This window comes from Ovis aries, chromosome 12, assembly GCF_016772045.2.
Source record: "Ovis aries strain OAR_USU_Benz2616 breed Rambouillet chromosome 12, ARS-UI_Ramb_v3.0, whole genome shotgun sequence".
NCBI classification, from domain to species: domain Eukaryota; kingdom Metazoa; phylum Chordata; class Mammalia; order Artiodactyla; family Bovidae; genus Ovis; species Ovis aries.
In genome coordinates, this window is record NC_056065.1 from 41,147,584 (window position 1) to 41,173,947 (window position 26,364).

The window sequence follows — 26,364 nt, forward strand, 5'->3', positions numbered from 1 at the left end:
GGCAGGGGAGAGACAGAGAAGCGGCTGGGGTTGAGGAGGGCGTTTTATTGTCCTTCACAGCTCTTGGCCTGGGCTCTCTGTGGCCTGAGCCTGCGCTCCGCAAATGGGTGGAGCTCCAATCTGTTTTCCTTTCCATGAGAACAAGTCACAGCTGCGGCTGGGCCCCCTTCTCCGCCCCAGGTCCACCCAGTGCGGGGGCTCTGGCAGCTCCCGGCCTGCTTCCGGGCCTCCTGAGGCCTGCCTTGCTGCAGGGCCTCACGCTGCTGCTGGCTCTGGCCCTCAGGCCCCTGGCTGCCAGACCCTGGTACCACTTCTTAAAGGCCTGGAATCAGGAGGGAGCAGCTCTGTGGCTCCCTTCCAGGTCTGTGTGGTCAGTACTGGGCCCAGATCCTGTCCCTGAGGGAAGAGAGGGCCCTTCTCTCTGCCCCAGGTCAAAAGCCCTGGCTCAGGGTATGTGTGATTTGTGACCAGGGAAGCTGGGCTCTGCACGTCAGGAAGGGGTGACGCTCAGCAACCCACAGCCATCACGGGCTGGTGTGAACGACAGCTGTGTCACGGGCCAAGCCTTGTCCTCCAACCAGTAACTAGGACTGGGCGGAGCCCTTCCTCACCAGCTGAATTAAGGAATCCAGGCTGTTTTCTCCTAACTGAATTGACCCTCCCTGAAAATGGAGAGGCTCTGGGGACAGCTGCCAGGGAGGGTGCAGCTCAGGAATGCCCAGGTGTGACCCTGTTGGGAAGGGCCTGCTGGAGATGGGGCCGCCCGCCAGTACCTGGGAAAGGACCCAGCCGTCCTCCTGACTCTGTAACCGCTGAGCCGCCTGCAACCGCAGGATGCGCCGCCGCCACAGTCGCCAGGCCCATCTCAGGTGCCACTGCCTGAGCTGTGGGGACAGTTGCTAGGAGGCCCTGAGCTGGGCCCACTGCTGTCCCCGGCAGCCCCCAGCCTCTCTGCTGCCTCTCCCCACCTGCAGCCCTGAGGGTAGAAGGGGCCCTTCCCTCTGCTCCAGGCCAAAAGCCCCAGCTCGGGGGAAGGGGGGTGTGACAAGGGGATGTCATCTGAGATGTGCTAACAATGCAGGTCCCTGGGCCTGTTCCCAAGGTTTCAGGCTTGGTAGGTTCAAAGACCAAACTTGGAGAGAGAGCGTGTCTAGGGTTTAGGGCTGGGAAAGGGACGGGATGGGCAATCAGTGTGAGGTTGGGAAGGGGCCCCCCACTCACCAGTGTCCATGCCAGCCTCTCCACCCCCTGAGCATCTACCCAGCGCTGCCACACAGCTGCCCGGAGCCTGGCCTGCTGGGAGCTCTGCAGCCGGTGCAGCCGGGCCTCAAGTCGCCAGCACTGCAGGTACTTCCTCCTGAGGGGAGAGGCCCTGGTGGGTCCTGACAGCCATTACGACTTCCTCATGGTCAGGATAAAGGGCAGAGCCTCAGGCCTGGGCCTGGGATCCTGTGGGACAAGCACTGGCCGGGGGGCGCCGGCTCTGGCCACAGGTCAGGCAAACCCTTCGGCCCGGCCCCCATCTTCACCTCTCCCCCTCTACGCACACCCTCTGCTCCTACCCCAGATGCCTTGTCTTGCCCTCGAGGTCTCTGGTTTCAGAGCTGCAGTCCCCTCCTGGCCCCGCAGGGCACTGGTCCTGGGCCCAGCAGGCGCACCTGGGCCCCTGCAGCTGGAGCTGGGAGGTGGGGCTGAGGGAAGGCTGGCTGTCACCTGGAAAGGGGAGTTGGAAGGGGTTAACACATCACTCAGGGGAGCAGACTTACCCACCCCGATGCTTCTGCAGGTTGAACTGTAAGAGAACGGTGAACAAGAGATGGTGTTGAGCAAATGAAGCCAGTGTCCCTGCTTCCACCACAGCTGCCCAAGTCTCCAGTGGCCCTAAGAGAAGGAACTGGGTGGGGCGGGAGAAATTGTCATTGTTTTCCCAACATTGGGAAATGTTCCAGAAGAGGAGATGGGTGGGGAAGACAGTAAATACGTAAGACAGGTTCGCAGAGAGCTCGATGCTGATTTCCAGGCCTGTGAGAGCTGGTAACTAACTCACCGCTGCACTTCAGACCTCGTTTATCCCCAGAGGGAGGGTCTCCTTACTCTGAGCCCAGGACGCCTCTCCCTGCATCCGTCCACTGGGGCTGCGGTGCTGGGTTGGGCTGGGCCCCATGGCCCATGGCCTGCAGCTGTGGGTCTGAAGGAACAGAGAAAAACCTGAACCCCAGTGACCTGGCAGGATTCCTTTTCTGTCCTACCCCAGCCAGTCAGGGGACTTCTGTTTGTGTGTGCACAAGTGGGACGGTTCACATTGCCTCAGGTTCTCCTGTGAGGCTTCCAGAGGGGACAGAAAAGGGCCAAGAGTAATGTGGCTGTTGGTACGTGCCACTGCCTCTTCCCCCATCCTCCCGCGTGGCTGGAGACTCCAGAAGGTGAGTGGACCAATAATAGCTACCGCTCAGAGCCTGCCTGTGTCAGGTACGGCCTGTGAGGTGGGCATTTCTCTCCCTACTTAGTGACAAAGTTAAAGGTTACTCGTTTGAGGCCCTACCTCTCCAGAGTGGTCTGACTCCAGGGCTGGAGCCCCCAGCAACTGCTCTGTTCAGGCGGGGCCTCTTGAAGGGAGCCTGTGCCACCAAGAGATGGCATAAAGCCTGTCCCCGTTAGGTGAGGGCTGCCTGGGCATGTGTGTGCATGCAGTAGAAGCGGGGGGGGGGGGGGGCTGGAATTCACCCTAGTACCACTGACCGTTCCTGGCATTTACTGTATTTTGTTTCTACAAGCCTCAGTTTCTCCATCAGTAGACGGGATCCCTGCCTGCCTTTGCTGACAGGAATGGAAGTGTTTATAACATACTCTGAAAATAAAGTCTTGAAACACAGATCTAGAAAGAAAATACCCAGAGACCTCAAAATCTGCAGTTGCCATAGCCCCACATAGGTGAAAATGCAGATTTGCAACCAAAGTTAGTCCCTTTCAATTCCATTTAAAATAAATGACTTGAATCTTTTTTTCTTAGAACCTTCCTAGAGGCTATGGCATGCTTCCTGGCATCCTAGAATAGGATTCGTGATGCTGCGAGTCATCTAGAGGAATACTGTGTGTCCTGCAATGAAGTGTCCCTAGGCTGCCGTGCAGTGGCACTCCTGGTGCCTGGAGTGACACACTCACTGTGGCTTCTCCCCTCCTGTTAGGCCACCTAGCTCTTTGTCACCATTTCTACTGAACTCAATCACCTATCTTGAGCCTAGGCTGCACCTTGACTTGGGAGTTCAGGTGTCTGCTCCTTAACAGTTGCCACCCAGGGTGTGTCCTTGTAGCAGACTGCACTGGCCTGGCACTCAGCAGGTGCTCAGTAGATGTTTGCTGATGGTCCCATAGTTGGGTGACTGCCAGACCAGAGGCTGTCTGAGAACCCGTAGGCGTGGTGTCCACAAGGCCACTGGGATCCTGGAGAAGCATCCAGCCACCCTGGCCGCCGGGGCTGAAGCAAGCTGATTCTGAGGCCACTGGCCCTCGGGTCATTTGGGACCTCCCACCCAACCTGGGCCCAGCCTCACCTGCCTCTTCAGGGCTGGAGGGTTCATCAGCACCAGGAGGCGCCCTCTGGTGGTCAGCCCAGGCCAGCGCCGGAGGCTGGCCCTGGGCCTGGCTGGGTGGGCTCTGCTGGCCTCCTGGACCTCTGCCTGTGGTTCTAGCCACACTCTGAACAGTGCTGTCCGCCACTGGGACCAGTGGGTTCGCAGGAAGCACCTGGGCTCAGCCTGCTGGACGTGAGTGACGGCACTTCGCTGGACATGCCCCTGAGTCGCTGATTTGGTCCAGGTCTCTTGGACCCTGAGGGGAAGGAGGAGCCCACACCGAAGTCATCAGGGCTGGGACCCTCCAGCGGGTCCAGGCAAAGCCCCATGCCTATGCTCCCCTCCCTCATCCCTCTTCTGTTGAAATCAGGTTCAAATGGGCACAGAGACCGGCAGAATATTACACATGGGGACAGAGAGAAAGCAGGCCTGCCCACTGCTCCTATGTTCCCATCCCCCGACAAGCACTGCTGTATATTTTCAGCACCTGGTGTGCGTCTGGCCTGAGCTGAACTGAGAGCATGCCCACGATAACCCTGGGGCCACCCTGCAAGGCAGGGCTATTATCTTACTTTGACCTTCAAAGTCAGACTTGCCCAAGGAGGGAGTGGCATGACTGGAGAGTACCGAGCTGGCATTTGACCCCAGGACTAGTTGCAATGACCAGGATGTCCTATCCTATCACCCTCAGCCCCCTGAGCCCCACCACTAGCCATCAAATACCCTGTACCCTGACTCTAAACAAGTTCAAGGTCTAAGCTGGCCTCACATAGTACGGGACTGCCCTCAGGTTGAGGGCACCCACCTGGCGCTCAGAGTCGGGACAGTATGGTCTCGAATGACCCGGTGCTGGCAGGACTCCCGTGCCCACAGCATCCAGCCAAGGGCCTGGGCCCTGGAGCGCTCTCCTGCCTGCCGACGGGCCTTGCAACACTGGCCTGGGGCCACTCGCCCTGCAACAAATGCCTGCTGGGCCCAGGTCCTCCTCAGCTGCCTGTCCGCCTGGCACCCCTGCTCTCGGCTTTTCCAGCAGGAGGCCTGGGCCATATGCAGCTCCTGAGGCTGGGCTGTGATCGCTGGGGCCTCACTGGCAAATGTGGCCCTGGGTATCCGTCTCCTCAGACCATCTTGGAAGGCTGGATGCTTGGCCCAGGAGGCTTTCACGACTCCAAACCAGGCCTGGAAGTGGCTGCAGAACAGGGGCAGAGGAGGGGCCTAGACTTCAAACCAGAAGTCTGATTTATTCAAGGTTCAGTTCAATCGATCAGTCGTGTCCAACTCTGCAACCCCATGGACTGCAGTACTCCAGTCCAGGTATTCAAAGCTACACCTGAAACTCGTCCACAAACCATCACAGGTTATACACAGTTTTGTATACACAGCCTAGGTGCCTTAAGAACATCTGGACCAGACTTCCCTGGAGGTCCAGTGGTTAAGACTCTGCCTTCCACCCACTGCAGGGGCCTTCGGTTCAATCCCTGGTTAGGGAACTAAGATCCCACATGTGATGCTATGCAGCATGGGCAAAACAAAAAAAAATCAATACATATTTTTTTTTAAAGGAAAAAAAGGAAGTGTGGACTGATGTGTGACAGGTGAGAGCCCTGGCTTTCATTTAGGGGCCTCAGCATGCGTGCACCCTGGCTGCTGAGGGCAGGCTGCCTGGGATGGTGTGGGAGCCTGGTGATGTGGGTCCAGGTCCCCTACATCAGGGGAACAGCCACACCCTGCCTGCCCTCACACGGCAACTCTAGGGCAGGAGGTCAGTGAGGGGACTGTGGTCATAGGGGCCAAGAAAACATCAGCTGCTCTGCAGTGAATGGCTCACTGCTTCTGTGGGAGCACTGAGAACGCCTGTGAGTTTGTATAGAACCAGCCCTGGGAGAACACACATCCAGGTAATTCCTTGGTGGTCCAGTGGTTAGATCTCCATGCTTTCATTGTCAGGGGCCCTGGGTTCAATCCCTGTTTGGGGAACTAGGATCCCACAGGCTGTGGGGTGTGGCCAAAGATAATTTTTTAAAAAACTACACGCATCTATGATCTGTATACATGTGTCACTAGACCGTCTCTATTTCAGATTTCGCGCTCTTCTTTGACTATGGTATTCTCCTGTGCTGTGATTCATTAAAACAAGACGTGGAGTTGGAACACATGCTCTAGTGGCTGGTTGAGGAGTTGGTTCCCCCATCTTAGCAGTGAGCTTTGAAACCAAAGGGCTGACCCAGCCAGGAGGTGGAGACCCAGGGCTTGTCAGGGCATTGGGAGGGGTTAGGGGCTTACTGTCCCCCCCCCTCCTGAACAGCATGGAGAATGGAAGCTTGATGGTTTTGACTCCAGGCTGGGGTCTCCCTTCATGCCCCTGTTGCCTGGATGCCAGGTCTCCAGCCTGGCCTGTCTCTCGAGCTGCAGAGGCCACCCAGCCTCCCATCCCTAGGCTCTCTCCCTGCTGCTTCTGAGGTGGGGATGAGCCTCGCGCACCCACCTCTGCAGTAGCAGCTGCTCTGGACTGGCCGCCACGGGTCTCCGGCGAGCTGCCGCCTGCTGCCAGCCCCAGAACATGGCCCTCTGCAGGCCCTGGAAGCGGGCCTGCATCCACCGCTGGCACTTCTCCTGCAGGAATGCCTGTCCTATGGCCAGAGAGATGCTGAGGTGCCTCTGAGTGCTCATTCCAGCCTCAGCCTGGGCCCTGGGGAACCATGGGCCCCTGCTTCGCCAGTCTCAATCGTCTACCCAAGCGGGAATGGCTAACTGGGTTAAAATGCTCCCATTATAGGTGTTCTACCGGTAACTAATCCAACCAACTCATAGAGTTCTTTTAAATTTCTTGATGATGTTTAGGAATCAGGAGAATTCACACAAAAATATAGATTTCCAGCTTTTCTGTAAAAACAGAGGTCTGGCAACACTGGGTCAATATCCCTGGGCAACAGTTGGGTCAGGGAAGTTGCTGTCCCCAGTGGACAGGACACAAACTTTCTGAACAGCCAAGTCCCCACCTGCCAGCCCACTGATACGACATTGGAGGAGTGAGAAGCCTCTAAAATGGCCCCACTGGCCCCTGCTTCCTGTGCTGGGCTCTGAGGACCACCTGACTCCTAAGAGGATGATGAGGATGCAGTTGAAGATGGTGATGATGACGGTCACACCCACAAGGAGCTGGGTTCTGAGCCAAGCACTCCATGTGGATTGTCTCATAGAAGCCCCACCACTACCCTAGCAGGTGGGTACCAGTGTCCCCATTTTATGGATGAATAAGCTGAGACTCAGGTTAAGTAGCTTGTTTAAAGTCCATACAGTCAGGGAATGGAAGAGTGGGGAGTGTGAACCCAAGCATACGGCATCCACACACACACACACACCACACCCTGCCCCCCCAACCCCGGTCCCAATCTGTCAACCAGTCCATCACTGGACTCTGTGCTAGAGGACCTGAATCCTGGATGTCCCTGCTGGATCTTGGCCCCTCCCTCACCCCTGGTGCCCCGTCCCAGTCCCCGACTCACTCTGCCAGTAGCAGTGCCAGTGGCTCAGGGCATGTTGCTGCAGTCTCTGGCCCCGTTCCTGGGCCCGCCGCTCCACCTCCCGCCGCTGTACCAGCCGCTGTCGCCACAGGCCCAGGGCAGCCCTGCCCCTCCGATCCCAGGCCCAGCGGGCAGCCAGCTTTCTCTGGGCCCCTTGGGCTGTTGCCCAGCGGCTCCAGTCAAGGAGGGTGCTGGGAAGGGGAGTGTCCACCCTCAGGTGGTCACTCCCACCCTGGGCCAGCCTGGCCCTGCCCTCCCCTCCCCTCAGCAGCAAGGAGGCGTTTGGGTGACCCTTCCTCCTGTTTCCATCATGGAGGAGGAGGGGTTGCTGGGGGCTGGAGGGCTTCAACGCTACCCTGAGGGTCATGCTGACGGGTGGTCAGGATACAGTGGGACCCGAGACCCCTGATGCCAAATGCTGTGATGAATAGCACTGTGAACTGAGTGCTTGCTAATGCCAGGCACTGTACCTGCTAGGGGATGTGCGTGCCCCTACCTCATTGAGTCGCACCAGTGAGAGCCCTAGTATGAACCCCATACAAATGGGGAGATAGAGGCACAGAGAGGTTAAGCAACTTGCCGAGATCACGCAGCCAGTGTGGGGCAAAGCTGAGTTGACCACAGCCATGAAATTTCTGGGAGAAATGAATACCCTGCCTCACATGATCCCTACCCTCCCCCTCATGCCTCGCAGCAGGGCAGGGTAGGAGGGCAGTACCTGAGTCTGGGGAGTGAGGGGGGCCCTCTGGGATGCAGACCCCAAGGGGATGCGGATGGAAAGGCAAGGATTGCTGGGAAACAGTAAATCCACAGTGGGGGCGGGCAGCACGGCTCCCATCCTGGGAGGGGTCCTTACCGCCTCTGAAGCGTGCTCTGGTGCCACCTCGCTGCGTCCCGGGACTGCTGGGCCCGCGCCCGCCAGAGCAGAAGACATCGCCCCTGCTGTCGCCGACCCACTGCCCACAGAAAGCTCAATCGGAGCATCTCCAGGAGGGCAGGGGCCCTGGAAGCCTGGGGAAGGAGGTGTGGGGTCCTGGGTGCCCTGGCCTGCCACCATCTCCTCCCCCGTCCTCCTCCCCATCCTCTGCCCCTCACCTTGTCCTGGGAGCTTCTCCGGTGTGTGCTGCAGCCTGGCGGGGCCTCCCCTCCCAGGGCGCCGCCCAGCAGATCTGGGCCCGAGGCAATCCTGGCGCTGCCTGGATCCCGTGCTCTCAGGCGCCAGCCCCTCAGGATGTGCCGCAGTGCCCGCCACTGCACGCCCTCGAAGAAGGAGCTATAGGAGGGGGCAGGGGAGTGCCGGGGTCGCACCTCACCCGTGGCTAGGGGTGCTGGAAGGGCGCAGAGCTGGGCACCACCAGACTGGCTGCACACTGGGACCAGCCGGGGCTCTAAGAGATACCGATGTCCACTGGGGTCCACTGGGGCCCCACCCCTTTAGATTCTGCTTTAATGGTGTGGGTGCCGCCTGGGCTTCCCAAAGTCCCAGGGTGACCTTCATGAGCAGCTGAGGCCAAGAGCACAGCTCTACCTGCCTGATCACCTGCTTGATTCTCACCACACTCCCTGGGAAGGTGGGTGGAGCCAGGCCCAGGCCCACAGACCCAAGACTCAAGAGCCCACACCAGTATTTCTGCCTCCACTTGGTTACTAAGGTAGGGAAACGGAGGCTTGAGGAAAGGTCATTTCCTCAAACGCCAAACAGTGTTAGACCTGGGATCCTAGCACTGGCCTCAGGCTACAGGGAAGCCCAGACATGTCGCAGGGAGATATGGACAGTGCCCTGGTACCCAAATGCCAGAGGACAGTCTGGCAGAGGGAGGGCTACCTTCTGAAGGATCATGGTGAATTGAGTTTCCCTGGAGTGCCAGCATTAAAAGAGACTGAGGGTCCAAGTGGACCAAGTGGGTGAGGGGCTGATGGGTGCCGGGTATACAACTTTTAAGGACAGAACTCTTAACCCTGCAGCAGCTAGTTTTCATTCCTCCTGACATCCCATTAGTGAAGCTGACCCCTCCTGACCTCCGCCAGCCCCCTCACCCACAACCATCAGCCTGGGCCCTGAATCCCAGCATCCTGTCTTGTATAAAAGCATCATGAAGAAGGTCTCACTATAGGGACTTTCTTGCCAAAGATTCACAGTGTGATTTAGAGCACGGTGCTTGACCCCTCTGAACCTGTTTCTCTAGCTGTGTAATAAGGCAACTGTGTTGTGTCTTAGTCGTTCAGTCGGGTCCGACTCTTTTCAACCCCATGGACGGTAGCCCACCAGGTTCCTCTGTCCATGGGATTCTCCAGGCAAGAATACTGGAGTGAGTTGCCATTTTCTACTTTGGGGGATCTTCCCAACCTAGGGCTCAAATCTGCATCTCCTGCATTGGCAGGCGGATTCTTAACCACTGAGCCACCAGGGAAGCCCCAGTAAGGCAACTGGGGGCAGGGAAAAGTGGCTCGCTTTTATTCATTTAGAGTATCTACTCTGTGCATACAGGCAGTCCAGGCACCTGCAAAATACTGGGGGGCATTGATGAGGAGACAGACATGGTTTCCCACTCAACCAGGAGATGGGTGAGAGGTGGGTTCTGGTTCTGAGGAGGGAGTTGAGCATTAAACCAACCTCCCATCATGTTCCGGCCATCCTGGTAGGATTCCACGTCTGTGCCCCTGGCACGCCCTGCCCACCCTCCCCAACCCCTGCCACCAGCTCTCTGCTCAGCCACTGTCTCAGTGTCCCTGGGTCACCTCCCACAGCCCCATACCCGCCGGGCACCATGGGGTGCCAGGCCCCAGGCTGAGACTACAGGGAGGAGCAGGATGCCACCTGTTCCTATGGAATGCTCCATCCTGTGCTGAGCACTGCTCACACGCCCACCCTAGGCTCCCCCAGACCCTACCCCAGGTCACAAGCTTGCGGTCACCTACTCCGCCTGCTGGCGCTGGGACAGCCGCGTCCTCCAGAGCAACAGCACCCGCTGGAGGGCCAGCTTCCGGCAGGCTTCTTGCAGGGAGCCCTGGCCTTGCTCCTGAGGCAGCACCCGGGCCGCAGCCATCAGCCTCAGCCCATGGGCTGTGGCCCCTCCAGGGACTGAGCTGAAGAGAGCCATGTTCCCTAAGAAGTAGACAAGAGATGAATTAGTGACCTCTCTCTGCTCAAAGCCATTGGCGGTCACTGCCTCAGCCCCTTAGGACCTCTCTCCTCATGGGCACTGCCCCCTCCCACCACCTCCAAACCCTCCCCCATCAGGACACCTCAAAGATCCTATTTGGTCTCAGGTGCAGGGGCTGTGTGTCTCCCTTAGATTTGGGGCTTCCCAGGAATAGGCGCTACACAGCCCTTCGAGGTAGAGGATGGAATGGGTTTCTCCTCTAGAGGAGCTCATGACAGCGGCCAGGATGGGGCCCACCAAGGCCTGCTGCTCCAGGGACCCTCCCAGGTCTGCCAGGCTGCACCCTTGAGAAAGCTCCCAATCTCATCACCTCCCAACCTGAGAATCTGTAAGTCAGCCAGGGCGACTGCAGAAGGAGCTGAATTGGCGCTGTTTGCTGGGTGCAGGGAGGGGAAGCCCTTTGGCCAGCTGCTCACTCACCTGCCTTCTGCCAACAAAGGGACAGCTGGGCCACCTTCTCCCCGTCTGAGGCCCGGAGCTGCTTCATCTTCACCCACTGCTGCAAGCACGTCCTCAGGGTCCCTGCTTGGCGGTTGGCCACGTGGTCCCGATACCGGGTCCCTCTTTGCAGGAAACGCTGCCAGGCCCCAAAGCACCTGGACAGCCAAGAGAAAGTGCTGGTATTCGTCGTAATGAACAGCAGCTATGGCCACCTGCCATGCGCCAGACACACCACTGAGGCCCTGGGTGAGCCACTCGCCTCCCTGAGCCTCGGCTTTCTCATCTGTAAAATGGGGCTGCTGTAAGGATAGTGAGGCATGCCATCTGCTCAGGCCGCACCACCATCACTTCTGGGTGCCTGGCAGTTCTTCGCTGCCTCCTACCTGGCCTCCCGCATCCACTGTTGCCCCCACTCCTCTGGTCAGTGTCTACAGCATAACCAGACTCATATTTTTCTTTCTTTTTTTAAAAATTGTATTTTAATTTTTTGGCTGTGCCTCAAGGCTTGTGGGATCTTAGTTCCCCGACCAGGGATCAAACCCGTACCTCCTGCAGTGAAAGTGTGGAGCCCTAAACCACTGGACCCCCAGGGAAGTCCCTGCTGCTGCGTCGCTTCAGTCATGTCCGACTCTGTGCGACCCCATAGATGGCAGTCCACCAGGCTCCGCTGTCCCTGGGATTCTCCAGGCAAGAACACTGGAGTGGGTTGCCATTTCCTTCTCCAATGCATGAAAGTGAGAAATGAAAGTGAAGTCGCTCAGTCGTATTCGACCCTCAGCGACCCCATGGACTGCAGCCTACCAGGCTCCTCTGTCCATGGGATTTTCCAGGCAAGAGTACTGGAGTGGGGTGCCATTGCCTTCTCCGAGGGAAGTCCCTAGAGAAATATTTTTCAAGTGTTAGGAGAAGGCAATGGCACCCCACTCCAGTACTCCTGCCTGGAAAATCTCATGGACGGAGGAGCCTGGTGTGCTGCAGTCCATGGGGTCGCTAAGAGTTGGACACGACTGAGTGACTTCACTTTCACTTTTCACTTTCATGCACTAGAGAAGGAAATGGCAGCCCACTCCAGTGTTCTTGCCTGGAGAACCCCAGGGACGGGGGAGCCTGGTGGGCTGCATAGTCCAGTCTATGGGTCGCATAGAGTCGGACACGACTGGAGCGACTTAGCAGCAGCAGCAGCAGTCGCTCTATTCTGTCTGACTCTGTGACCCTGATAGACTATAGTCCATCAGGCTCCTCTGTCCATGGGATTTCCCAGGCAAGAATACTAGGGTGGGTAGCCATTCCCTTCTCCAGAAGCTCTTCCTGACCCAGGGATGGAACCTGGGTCTTCTGCATTGCAGGCATCTTACTCTCTTGCAAAAGTCCTCCAGTAGTAGTCTCCCTGCTCTGATGAAAATTTCAACTGCTCCCCACTGCCAACAAGGCCCTGTCTGATGATCTGCCCCCCAACACCACTGCACACCTTTCCAACTTCATCTCAGACCACCCTGGCCTCCAACCCTGCACTAACAGGGTTCCAGCTTGACTGTCCTTCTTTGAATTCTCCATGTTCCGCTGTCAGAGGCCTTTGAACGTGCTGTTCCCTCTGCCCGGCGCTCCTGTCTGCTCTCCTCTACCAGTCAACCATGCATCCTTCCCATCTCTGCTGAACTCGGGTCGAGGTCAGCTCCCTTTGTTAGATGTTCTCACAGAGAAATTCCCTAGTGGTCCAGTGGTTAAGAATCCACCTGCCAATGCCAGGGACACGGGTTCAACCCCTGGTCCGGGAAGATCCCACATGCCACGGGGCAACTAAGCCCGTGTGCCACAACCATTGAGTCCAGGACCTCTAGAGTCGGTGCTCCGCAACGAGAGAAGCCACTGGAGTGAGAAACCCGCACACTGCAACTGGAGAGTAGCCCCCGCTCACCACAACTAGAGAGAGCCCTCGCGGCAATGAAGACTCACGCGGCACAAAACAAGTTCTCACAGAAAACCCTATCAGGGGATGCAAGCAGCAGAATGCAGACCGTGGGAAGCTGCCAGACAGGCAACCTGGTTTCTTCAACAGATCATTGAGAGGAAGAAACAACAAGAAGCTCAGAGGGAATGCCACAGACTTTGATGGTTCCTCAACCAATGGCAGCACATGGGCCTTATTCAGATCCCGATTCAAACAGATGATAACAACACATAGTAGAAGCGGAAATTTGAATGTTGACCAACTATTTCTTGGTGTTAAGGAATTATTCATATTTTAGGTGTGGTCATGGTATGGTGGTACGCGCGTGCTCAATTGCTTCAGTCCTGTCTAACCCCATGGACGGCCGCCCGCCAGGCTCCTCTGTCCATGGGATTCTCCAGGCAAGAGTACTGGAGTGAGTTTCCATTTCCTCCTCCAGGGGATCTTCCCAGCCCAGGGATTGAACCGGTGTCTCTGGTGTCTCCTGCATTGGCGAGAGGGTTCTTCACCACTAGCACCACCTGGGGAAGCCCATGGAATGGTGGTTCTGTTGTTTTCAAGACTCTGTTTTACGCATGTAGAACCGTGGTGGATTCATGTCAATGTATGGCAAAACCAATACAGTATTGTAAAGTGAAATAAAGTAAAAGTTAAAAAAAAAGACTCTATTTTAGAGATGCTGCAGAAATATGTACATATGAAATGATAGGATGCCTGGGGTTTTTGTGGGGGAAGTAGCTAGGGTACAGATGAAACAAGTTTTCTCAGGACGTGATTTTCTTGATGGGTACATTGAAGCTATTTATTCTGTTTTCCTACTTTTGTGTAAGATAAAAATGTCCCATAATAAAATAGTTAACAGGGAAAAAAAATCTTCATGTAGCTCTGTGTTCCTTCACTTCACAACACTTAACTTGGGTGGTATTCATACACACGCATCCTTTGTGATTGTTAATTTCCTTCCTATCTCTCCCTGCACTGAGTCATGGGTTCCATGGACTTAAAGCTCTGCTTATAATTGAATCCCTGGCTTCCCAGGTGGCTCAGTGGTAAAGAATCCATGGTACATATACACAATGGAATATTACTCAGCTATAAAAAGGGATGCATTTGGGTCAGTTCTAATGAGGTGGATGAGCCTGGAGCCTATTATACAGAGTGAAGTATGTCAGAAAGAGAAAGACAAATGCTGTATATTAATGCATATTTATGGAATTTAGAAAGACAGTACTGATGATCCTACATGCAGGGCAGCAAAGGAGACACAGATGTAAAGAACAGACTTTTGGACTCAGTGGGAGAAGGCGAGGGTGGAATGATATGAGAGAATAGCATTGAAACATGTACACTGCCATACGTAAAATAGATGACGAGGGCAAGTTCAATGCATGAAGCAGGGTACCCAAACCCGGTGCTCTGGGACAACCTGGAGAGATGGGGTGAGGAGGGAGGTGGGGGCGGGTAGAATGAGGGGAACACATGTATACTTGTGGCCGGTTCATATTGATGTATGGCAAAAACCATCACAGTATTGTAAAGTAATTATCCTCCAATTAAAATAAGTAAGTAAATTAAAAAAAAAGAATCCACCTCCCGATGCAGGAGACACAGGAGATGTGTTTTGATCCCTGAGTCAGGAAGATCCTCTGGAGGAGGAAATGGCAACCCACTCCACTTGCCTGGAAAATCCCATGGACAGAGGAGCCTGATGAACTGTAGTTCATGGGGTCGCAAAGAGTCAGACAGGACTCAGCAACTGAGCACGCATGCATAACTAAATCCCAGCCCCTGGGTGGTGTCTGGCAGGTCTTAGTGTCTCACTAAATGGTGGATGTATTCATTTCTTATTTTCATTGTTCTCTCAACACCAGGAGTCAAGAATTGATTTAAGGGGCTTCCCTGGTGGTCCAGTGGTTAAGACTCCACACTCCCGTGCAGTGGCCCAGGTTTGATCCTTGATTAGGGAACTAGATCCCACATGCTGCAACTAAAGATCCTGCTTGCCACGATTAAGACCCAGTGAAGCCAAATAAATATATATTTTGTGAAAAATTGACTTAAAGGGCCTCTCCCAGCTGCATCCCACCTCTCTGCCTCAGGGAAAGTGGTCCCCACTCTCTCTTCCCCCTACCTGCAGAGCCAGGTTCTCCGATGCTGAGGGTCCAGTAGGGCCACCCAGGCCGCACCTGCAGCAGGAGAGCGCCAGGCGTGGGGGGGCCTTGCCATCTTCTGAGTCCTCAGCGTAGCCTGGGAGGCCTCTCCCTGGACCCCCTTCTCCTGCCTGCCCCATCCCTTCTGATGGCACCACAAGAGGAAGACTAAGGGAGGGAAGAAGGTGGGAAGAGAGAGTGAGTAGAGGGGAGCAACAGGGTCAGGAGGGACCACTGAGTCCTGGGATGCCAGGCTGAGTGGCCTTGGACCCGTCAGTCACTCTCCATCTCTGGGCCTCTGTTTCCCCATGAGTGAGTCATGTCTAAGGACTTCCCAGTTCTAACATACAAGCTTCTGTCTGGCTTGTATCCATCTTCCACGGCACACAAATGCGGGATGTGCCCCTCTTATACTATGTGTCCTTGAGCTGGTCACTTAATTTCCCTGTGCCTCAGTTCCCCATCTGTAAAATGGGAACAATGCCTTGCCAAGGTCACCATGAGACTTAAATGAGATCTTGTCTGGGAAGTTGCCAGGGTAGATACTCAATAAGCACTCACTTACTCACTGAGGAGCCCCTGCCCCCTTGCCCTGCCCAGTGTGGGGGCCTGGGCCTACCCTGCCTGGCTCTGTCTGCCCAGTGTAGGGACTCAGGCCCTGCCCCGCCTGGATCCATCTCCCCCTTTCCCCAGAATCCCACATCTCACCAGACAGATGTTGCAGAGCCTGCAGGATCGGGACTCCCCTGTCTCCTCCATCTGGCCTCGGCCCAGAACACAACGGAATCGGCTGGGCTCCCGCCTCCTCTCTCAGACTCCCTGGACTGAGAGTGAAGTTGCCCAGATAGAAACTGATGTCCTCCCCAGCCTAGGGAGGGCACCCAGTCCCAACCCATCCACCCCAGTCCTGAAGGAGCATTTGCCGGCCGGAGCAAAGGTGCGCTGAGCCACCCGCCTGTTCTATTCCAGACAGTACATTCTGTTCCTGATATGTGAGTAATTTGTGGGGAGGGTTCTGCTTTTGCTGTATTCTCTTTAATACCATTTGGGTTTTTTACAACAAACATGCATTAAAATAAATATTACTTAAATAAATATTTTAAACACAATTGTTTAAAAATAAGAATGGGATTTCCCTGATGGTCTGTCCAGTGGTTAAGAATCCACCTGCCAACAGGGCACATGGGTTCAATCCCTGGTCTGGGAAGCTCCCACATGCCATGGAGCAACTAAGCCTGTGCACGCGACTACTAACCTGTGCTCTAGAGCCCGAGAGCTACAACGACTAAAGCCCATGAGCCTAGAGCCTGTGCTCCACAACAAGAGAAGCCACCACAGTGAGAGGCCTGAGCCCCCACTCCCTGCAACTAGCGACAGCCTGCAAACAGCAACAAAGACCCAGCAGAGCCTCAACTAAATCAATAAAATTTTAAAAATGAAAAAAGAACAAAAACAATACATTGTTGGGATGGAAAACTGAGGAACTGAAAATAGCCATCTTAAACCTCACTGCTCCAGAAATGACCATTATTTCCATTTTAGCATTTGGTGGGGGGGGGCAGGGGGAAATGAGATTTATTTACTTATTTTTATTTTTAACAGTGGTAATTAAAATGCACATAAAATTTACCATCTTAACCATTTTAAGTAAATATTTTAAACACAAGTGTTTTAAAATAAATATTTTAAACACAATAACCATTTTAAGTGAACAGTTCAGTGGTGTTAACTAATTCACATTGTTATGCAACATTTAAATATTTTATATTAAAATATTATATTATATTTTATAATATAAAATATAATTTTATATTAAGATTTTACCAGTTGAGCCACAAGGGAAGCCCAAGAATACTGGAGTGGGTAGCCTATCCCTTCTCCAGGGGATCTTCCCAACCCAGGAATTGAACCGGGGTCTCCTGCACTGCAGGTGGATTCTTTAACAACTAAGCTATCAAGGAAGCCCATCTTGGGTACTATTTTTCCTTTTTTTTAGCCACACAGTTTGTGGAATCTCCCCAACCAGGGACTGAACCCAGGCCCTTGGGATGAAAGCAGAGTCCTGCAGCAAATTCCCACTGGCTGTCTCTTTTACATATGGTAATGCTTATGTCTCAGTTTGCTATATGGTGCAGGGAGCTCAAACCCGGTACTCTGTGACAACCTAGAGGGGTGGGATGGGAAGGGAGGCTCAAGAGGGAGGAGACATATGTATACCTATGGCTGATTCATGTTGACATAGGACAGAAGCTGACACAATATTGTAAAGCAACTATCCTCCAATTAAAAATAAATAGTTCGTTTTTTTTTTTTTTTTTTAAGCGCAGAATCCTATCCACTGGACTGCTGGGGAACTTCTTAGGTACTATTTTGGTGGGGGGAGCTGTGCTAGGTCTTCATTGGTGCATGGGCTCTTTTCTAGTTCTGGCAAGTTCTAGTTGCAACTAAATGCAACTACTCTCTAGTTGCATTTGAGCGGGCTTTTCATTGCAGTGGCTTCTCTTGTTGTGGAGCATGGGCTCCAGAGCACACAGGCTTCAATATTGTGGCACAGGGGCTCAGTAGTTGTGATTCCCTGGGCTCTAGAGAAGAGGTTCAGTACCTGTAGCACATAGGCTTAGTTGTTCCGCAGCAGGTGGGATCTTCCCAGATCAGGGATCGAACCCATGTCTCCTGCATTGGCAGGTGGATTCTTCACCACTGAGCCACCAGGGAAGCCCATTAGGCACTGTTTTTTTAATCCTCTTTTTTTTCTCCCACCATTAAAAATACCCATATGCAAATACCCATAAAGCTACTTCTAGGAAGGAGGATAAGATACATAAGGAGGGAGATGAAACTTTTGAATTAACTGAAATACTTGCAACTATCTTGAATGTTTTTTCAAATCAAGCATGCATTCCTACTATGATTATTATAACAGGAAAAAACACCAATAAAGATATGGAAACAAAAAATAAAAAAAGAATGAGGAGGAATTTTTAAAATCTTGATAAACATCATATTGAACAGTTGCCAAATGTTTATCACATGGTTAAATTACAATTTTCTCACTTGATGTTGGATAGTTAGGCTGTTTTGAAGTTTTCAAAGGTATAAATAACGCCGCAATGGACATCCTTTTGCAAAAATCCTTGACCACATTTGAGGGGAAGTGAGGGACAAGGAGGGAAGGCCACAAGCACTGTCCAGGTCACACTGACCAACCTGGGGTGTCCCAGACTACCTGCTTCTCCAGGCACCATCCATCACCGGCTTCCTTCCTGAGGGTCCTTGGTCCTGGTCTTCCCTGGAGGACAGGGGTCTTGGCCCAGCCTGGACATGAGGCTGCCCTTGTTTGTGCTGCTGAATCAAGTGTCTCCACTAGGTCAAGAGAGAAGGGGAAGAGGGACATTGGCTGATGGCTCAAGTATGCCCTGAGCGGAAAGGGCAGAGACAAAGTCAGACACTGGTCTTAACCAATTAGATGGCCCTGCCTCTTTGGGAATGAATGGATAGATGGATGGACGGATGGAGAAATGGAGCCCAAGAGGCAAGGTTTTCCTTGGGAGACAAAACCTGGAGCTAGACCCTCTCAAAACACTTTTCCTAAGGAGGGACAAATACCGAAATGCCCTCCCAGTCCTGGCTAGCAAACCTCTAGTAAAAAATTGTTGTTTAATCGCTAAGTTGTGTCCAACTCTTTCTACAGCATGGACTATAGCCCACCAGGCTTCTCTGTCCATAGGATTTCTCAGGCAAAAATATTGGAGTGGGCTGCCATTTCTTTCTCCAAGGGGTCTTCCTGACCCAGGGATCGAAACTGCATCTCCTGCATTGGCGGGCAGATTCTTTACTGCTGACCCACCAGGGAAGCCCCTACTTGAAAAAAAACAAAAGCAACCACTTAAATAGCAGAGGGCTTGCTATGTGCCAAGCAGGATTCTGAGTTCCTCATATTTATTAATTTAACCTCACAACGGGGCTTCCCTTGTAGCTCAGCTGGTAAAGAATCCACTTGCAATGCGGGAGGCCTGGGTTCCATCCCTGGGATGGGAAGATCCACTGGAGGAGGGCATGGCAACCCACTCCAGTATTCTTGCCTGGAGAATTCCCACGGACAGAGGGATTGCAGAGAGTCGGACATGACTGAGCAAATAAGCACAGCACAACCTCACAACAACCTTGAGAGGTATGTACTATTGTGAGTGCATTTCAGAGCTAAAGCGACTAAGGCACAGAGAGGTCAAGTAACTTCCCCAAGATCACACAGTGAGAAAATGTGGAGGAAAGGAAAGCGGTGGAAACAGGATTTGAACTTGAGCAGAGTTCAGTCACGTGTCTGGACTGATGCCTGCCTGCTCTACTGCTAATCACTCAGGGGGAACAACCTGTGCCTCAAGAAAGCCTCCTCCCCAGACACACAAGTGTTTCATCACCTCCCCATGCCCTAATCTAGAGGTTCCTAACCTTCTGGAAGGTTCGGGCCAGCAGGGTCTGAGTGTGTCGCTCCCACGCCACCTCCAGCTGGGCCTCCCGGAGCCACAGTGCCCACCGCAGTGCCCGCAGACCCCTGCGTAACAGCTGCCGCCGGCCCATCGCCACAGCTGCTGCCACTGCCCGCCGCCGGTGTGCCCAGCGCCACCATGCTCTGAAACATCTGGACAGCCACTGCCAGCTGGGGACAGATGAGGCTGACCAGGGGTGGGCCTGGCCCCCCAGCCCCAGGGAGCAGCTGGGGGCTCAGCACCACCCACATTGCCTTTCCAGCATGGAGGGTGATGCTCCACCCTGAGGCAGGAGGGCTAGCTGGATACCGGGAGGCCTTTCCTCTGCAGAGGGCTAGCCTTGGAAATTCCATAAAAAAGGGCTCCTGGAGGCAGGGGAATGCCCTGTTTGACTGCCAAGAGTGCAGGGCAGCCTAACAAGTTTCAGATCCCAGGAAGCAGCAGCCCCCACATTCCTGTCCTTAGGGGCCTGGGAGGTTCCCTCCCCCTTAAATTCTGCAAGGATTTGCCAGCCGGGCCTTATCGCCATCAGGCCCGAATCTGCAGGCAAGTGGGACAGGAGCTGTTCTCAGAGCGTGGCCTCGGTCCCCACGCCACAGCACATATCCTCACCGGCCGAACTCAGGCTCCAGGTTCACAGTGTTTCTGGCTTTGTTCTTGGAAAATAAAAGAACACAACACACTCTCAGGCCGAGAAGCGAGCAGGACTAGATACCCCCTGCTAAACCTGCCTCCCCAAGGCCTCCCTTTGGAGGGAGGGTGACAGGGTAGTGACAGCCAGCTTGGACTGAGAATTCCTGGAAGGGAGGGCAGCCCCCAACCCAGGGTCCCCTAACTCCCAGACTCCTCTGGCCCCTACCTGCAGGGCACTCCTCGCGGAGGCTCTGTCTGGCAGCCCGGAAGCTGGCCTTTCTTTCTCCCTGCTGATCCGCTCCCTTGGGGCCCTGTTCCCTCCTTCCCGCCCAGGAAGGGTGTCCCGGGCTGAACTGGATGAGGTTGGAGAGCAGAATCTGGCCTCCCTGCTGTCCGCCTCTGGAGGGAGCAGGGGGTTCCCCCTCTGCCCCCAGCCGTGTGTAGTCCCCGGCGAGCACTGCTCTCCTTGCCTTAGTGGGCAGGCAGAAAGGACCACCTGCTCAGGGTCACGGGCATCCCCAGGCAGCATCTGCAGAGTGGTCCTCAGTGATGCACGCTTGCTGCTTGCCTGAGAGTCTGAGAGACCCTCCTGGGCCCCCTGTGTCGCTGGGAAACCGGGAGTTCCCCTGAGGCCTCGGGAGTGTCTCCTCCTCTCATCCCAGGAATCAAGAACAGGCTGGCTGGGCTGGGAGCAGACAGGGAGTGTCTGGCCAGCTCTGGTCCAGGGCTCCTGCAGCACAGGGCCTGGGGGTTCCCGGGACGCCTGGCACCTGAGCCGCACTGCCTCACACTCCAGGCGTTGCACACAGACCAGCAGCTGGTGAATGGCAGCTTGGGATGGGGCCTGAGGCGGGCTCTGGGCAGGGACAGCCAGGTCTTTCAGGGTCAGGGGCTCCCCCGCGAGCCTGGAGGCCCAGCCCCCCAGGCCACACTGGGATCCAGGGTCTGGCCATGCGGGCCCTTTAAGGGGGGCCAGCCGTGTAGTAAGCCTGATGTCTGGGCAAGAGGGAGCTGTGGCCAGCAGCCAGGACCGCCTCAGACTGGAGGACGGGTGAGCCAGTGGCCCTCGGGATAGGGGGCTTCCCTGGGGCACCAGGTGGGGCCAGAATCTCTTCTGAGGCTCTGACCAGAGCTGGGGGCTGGTGAGACGTCCACACTCAGCTGTGTGGGTCTCCCTGGCGCACAAGTTACTTTGCTGGATTGCAAAGTCTTGGGGTCTCCCAACCAAGGGCTTCAGGTTGACCTGCTGCTGGAAGCTTGAGTTGGTCAGACGGCTGGTCGTGTCCCTCAGGATGAGGCCCAGGCTGGGGCTGGGGCTGGGGCTGGCCAGGTTGCTCTGGACTCGGCAAGGCTCCTGGTGCAGCACTGTCCCCAGGCACGGCGTGGCAGCAGGCCCTCCCCTCTCAGCCGGGCCCACGGGCACCCACTGGCCATGTCTACTGGCCAGGCCAACACCCAGGCTCTTCCGGAGTCTCCGTGGCTCTAAAGAAAGGACAGACAGTTATGCACTGGGGGAGGACTCTGTGGTCAGTGCTCGGGAGGGACAGGGGAGGGAGCCCAGAGTCCAGAGGTCTGTGTCACCTATTGTCCCAGGTGGACCGATGGATGCATCCCAAAAGCGGTGGACTGATGGATGCCAGGATGCACCCCTGGCATCAGTGCAGGGACTCAGAGTGGGGATGGGGCAGGGGCTCGGAAGGAGGGCAGCGGGAAGCAGGGAGAGAGTAGGGAGGCTGCTGAGGGGGTTCCCAGGTGAGAGGTGATGGGGCTGAGATGGGGGCAGTAGGAGGTTGGAGAGAAGGCAGATCAGATCTGCTGAGAAGGTGAAGGCGTGAAAGAGGGTGAAGGGGAAAGAAGCATCAAGGACGACTCCCTGGTGTCCAGCTTGAACAGAGGTGCTAGGTGAGGGGTGGCTCACAGCTGGAGTCAAAGCAAGACCCAACACATTAAAGTTAAAAGGGAGCTGCTCTGGGGACCAAGGGTGTGGGGCTTAGAGCTCTCCCCCTCACAGCCACCACCCCCCAACCCCGCTCCACCGCCACCAGTCTCCCCAGCCCGCCTCCCTTCCACCCAGCCTCTTGGGTGCTGGTGAGATGCCTCGGAGGGCCTGGCAGGTAGAATGGGCCATGAAAGTTCGCAGACAGGAACTAAAGTTCAGAGAGGTTAAGTATCTTGGCCTATGGTCACACAGCTAGAACACAGAGAACCTGGCGTGTGAATTGGAATCTGCACTGGTTCTTGGGTTGCTCTCACTCTTGGCTGCACAGCTCTGTGGCCTGGAAGCCACAGGCACCTGAGCAGGGGGGTTCCTCAGCCACCACTGCAAAGACCTAGCTCTGGGGCTCCTGTTTCCCCCTTTTTCATCTCACGTCCTGACTTCCTGATCCTCCCTTGGAGCCTGGGCTGGAAGACTTTGTCCTGGTCCAGTTGGCCTCAAACAGCTAATCTCAGGAATTAACAAGGCCCTGGGCTGGCCTGTCTGCGAAAGGGGCTCTGGGCTGTTACCCAAGGGGGCCCTGCTCTTGCCACCTCTGATCCAGACCCATTGAACCTCTTGCCTGGCCTCAGGGAGGTTGCCGGCCTGGGAGGCACATTCTCCTTGTGGCTGGCATCAGGTCTCAGCTCCATGTGCTCCAGGGCAGAGCTGGGGGCGAGGGGCTGTGATCTTGTTCCACACCACAGCTGGCTGTCCTATTTGATTAGAGGGGCTCTGAGGGGTAAGGACAGGGTGTCCAGCTCCTACCCAGCCATGCCCATCCCTGGTCCCCAATCCCATCCCTGGCTGCCCTGAGGTCCAGCCTGGCTGTTCTGTTCAGGGCCCCTTTGGGTCTCCTCTCCCCAGCCCCCTACCACCCTATTCCCTTGTCATTTTCTCATGTCTTCCGGCACCCACTCCTTCTAACACTGATAACAGATTCCTGTGGACTGCGTTTCCCCAGCAGCCCTGTCAGGTAGGGGCTCTTTCTTTCAGACCTCTAGGCAGGATGAGGTGCCCTTCTTTGATTCCTGTGGCCACTTTCCAATCATTCTCCCTCTCTTCTCTAGAATGCTCTGCTTCTAAGCTCCAGGTGAGCCAGCAAGGAAGTCCTGATTATTTATTTTTTGAAGATGTCAGCTTCAGCTCACTGTCACTTTGTCCAGCACACACCTAAGTTCTGGGTGGTTTTACCCTCCACATGGATGATCCCTCTAACTCCTGGTCTGTGAGTCCTTGATCTTCTTGCCTCCCACTATCTTGTCCTTCAACCAACCTCAGCCACTGGTGCCCAGGGTCCCCCCAGACTTTGTCATCCTCAGTAACTGCACCCCTCCCTAATTTCTGTTTCAGAGCCCACACCCATCTTTCCAGCTCCCTCCTCTGGACCTTGCATGAGACCTAGTCCTCCCTTCTCATCACCCTCTGTCCTTTGATCCTTGATGTCTCTCTCCTGCCTCCTGCAGCTTAACCATCCAGTGTTCTAACCATCCCCTCTGTGCACTCCCAGCTCCTCCTCTCTGCCACTCACTCAGAAAAATGACAACACAGGTTAAAGTGACTAAAGGAAACTCTACAACTGCACTGGTGGCCTCACTCAGAAAGTACCACCTCAGTCTCAAGCGGGGCCCCCAACGCTGCTGGAGAATCAGACTCTAGTCCCCTCGTCCCAGCCCTCCCAGATGCTAACTCACACTTTCTCTGCTGTCTTCAAGCCTCTGCCATCTCTTCTCCGCTCACCCCCTACAGCAGAACTTGTTCCTATTTTACCCATCAAATAGGGACATCAGAAGAGAAATGCTGGCACTTCCTAGCAGTCCAGAGGCTAAGGCTCCATGCTCCCAGTGCAGGGGGCCTGGGTTCCATCCCTGGTCAGGGAACTAGATCCCACCTGAAGGTCCCGATGCTGAGAAAGACTGAAGGCAAAGGAGAATGAGAGGTTGGATTGAGTGAGGATGAGTAGAGGATGATTGGATGGCATCACTGACTCAATGGACATGAATTTTGAGTGAACTCCAGGGGATAGTGGAGGACAGAGGAACCTGGCATGATGCAATCCATGGGGTCACAAAGCGACAGGCATGACTTAGTGGCTGAACAATAACAAAAGCTGCAATTAAAGATCCCGTGTGCTGCAACTAAGACACAGTACTGCCAACTAATATATAAACAAAAGTAAAGAAATATATATAAAGAGAAATGCTGTTAAGTGTCCCCACTTGTCACCTTTGTATCCATAGTCTCTCCCAGCCCCTCTGCCATCCTGTGTGGTCCCACTCCCAGCCTGACCCTCCTCTGTGCTCTGGAGGCCATCCTGTCTGCCCTGCCCAAAGCCAGCACTTGGGGCCACCACCAGCCTCTGAGGTCCCATTCTGTGACTCAGAAAGAGCACCTTTGATCCCCATAGCCCCACAGCTGATTCAGCCCCCCACCCCCACTAGGACACAGAGCTGGGGGGCAGGACACAGGCTATGGTGTGTCAGGGCCTTGTCCCCACTCCTTAAGTCACTTCCCCCACCATCAACACTTTCCTTTTTTGGACTGATTCATTCCCATCAGCACTTAAATGGTGGTTATTTTTTTCCATCTTTGAAAATAAAAACACCAAACAACAACAAAATTCTCCTTTTGAGCCTCCAGGAAGGATCCAGGCCATGTTTTCCCTTCTCATCACTCCCAAATCCCAATTCCTTCCCCACCTTCACCTCTGCTGACCTCACTGCATTCAGGCTCCCCACACCCCAAAGATCCTTTCCTCTAGGTGACCTCTGAGATGCTACACCCCTGGCCAGTTCTCAGCCCCCAGCTTGCAGGATCTTAGCTCCCTGTTGTTGTTTAGTCGCTAAGTAATGCCTGGCTCTTTGCAACCCCATGGACCTCAGCATGCCAGGCTTCCCTGTCCATCACCAACTCCCAGAGCTTGCTCAAACTCATGTCTATCGAGTCAGTGATGCCATCTCATCCTCTGTCATCCCCTTCTCCTCCTGCCTTCAATCTTTCCCAGCATCAGGGTCTTTTCCAATGAGTCAGTTCTTCGCATCAGGTGGCCAAAGTATTGGAGTTTCAGCTTCAGCATCAGTCCTTCCAGTGAATATTCAGGACTGATTTCCTTTAGGATGGACTGGTTGGATCTCCTTGCTATCCAAGGGAATCTCAGGAGTCTTCTCTAACACCACAGTTCAAAGGCATCAATTCTTCGGTGCTCTGCCTTTTTTATTGCCCAACTCTCAAATCTTTACATGACTCTGAAAAAACCATTGCTTTAACTATATGGACCTTTGTCAACAAAGTAATGTCTCTGCTTTTTAATACACTGTCTAGGTTTGTCATAGCTTTCCTTTCAAGGCTCATCAAACCCAGTGAAAGTGTGGAGTTCTAGCCACCAGACCACCAGGGAATGCCCAGCCCTCTGATTTCTGGGGGCAGGACACTGATTACTTAGTCTCCTCAGAGTCCCTGTCTCCCTGACTCCAGGTTGCCCCTCTCAGTTTTCCTCCCTCCCTCCTGCCTGTTTTCCAGTCTCTTCTGCTGGTTCCTCCTCGTCTCCATGTTCAATCCCAGCCCCTACCCCCACTCCCCTGATGCTCACACCCCAGGCGACCTCAGCCTCGGACATCTCTCACCCAGACTCCCATCCTGCTCTTCTTCCAGAAGGACGGCTCCATCGGGACATCCTGACTCCTCACTCCCTCATCTCACATGCAATCCATCAGCTAACCCCATCTGTCCTACCTTCCAAAGACACCCAGAATCTGCCGCTGCTCCCCGCCTCCATCCTCACCTCCCTGGGTCGAGTCACCCTCTCTTCTTGCTTCCTAACTGGTCTCCTCACTTCTGCCCTTGTCCCCACACCCAAGAGCCTCCTTCCCATGGAGAGCAGAGTGAGACCTGTGAATACTGAGATCCAAGTGTGCCCTGACTCAACTCCAAGACTGCCAAAGTTTCCCCCACCCACTCAGTCCTCAACCAAGGCTTCGAAGCCCTACCTCGGGGACCTTTATTTTATGTACAAAGTGACGATGGAACATAGTCCCACTCTTTGGTCATGCTTGTCTATGGCTGCATATGTTTACTCTCTGACCCCTGCCCTATGCTATCTGCTCCCCACCCTTAGCTTACCCCACCTCCCCTCACCTGTCCCTGCCCTTGTTCTCTCTGCTCTGAACACATCAGCTTCCTCCATGTTCTTCCAAGATGCTGTGCATGTTCCCACCTCAGGGCCTTTGCACTTGCTGTCCCTTCTGCTCAGAACTCTCTCTCTCCCTCCCACGCTCCCTCATTCTTTCAAATCCTGCTCAGACTTCACAGGGAGCCCTTCCCTGACCATTCCCCCAGCCCTTTCCACACTACCCTCCCTACTCCCTCTTTTCACTCTGCCTGATTTTTCTCCATGACTTTTCCCCGCCTAACAGACTGAAAAAAATTGCTCTTCTCCCTTCAGCGGACTGAAGCCACTGTCTCTTCTCCTGC

The 26,364-nt window shown here is 54.7% G+C and overlaps 1 protein-coding gene across 1 annotated transcript; it reads right to left on the reverse strand.

The window, feature by feature from the left end:
• Positions 1-34: 34 nt before the first annotated feature.
• On the reverse strand, positions 35-25,559 carry C12H1orf167 (chromosome 12 C1orf167 homolog). The gene is given in 19 exon segments (XM_060395956.1): positions 35-328; positions 718-1,147; positions 1,149-1,328; positions 1,563-1,713; positions 1,767-1,792; positions 2,095-2,188; positions 3,524-3,858; positions 4,378-4,761; positions 6,058-6,292; positions 7,079-7,287; positions 7,953-8,107; positions 8,192-8,369; positions 10,016-10,202; positions 10,681-10,856; positions 14,781-14,967; positions 18,030-18,162; positions 19,249-19,456; positions 20,390-21,399; positions 25,518-25,559. Coding segments are annotated over 19 exon segments (4,503 nt in total). The 3' UTR covers positions 35-145.
• Positions 25,560-26,364: the final 805 nt, after the last annotated feature.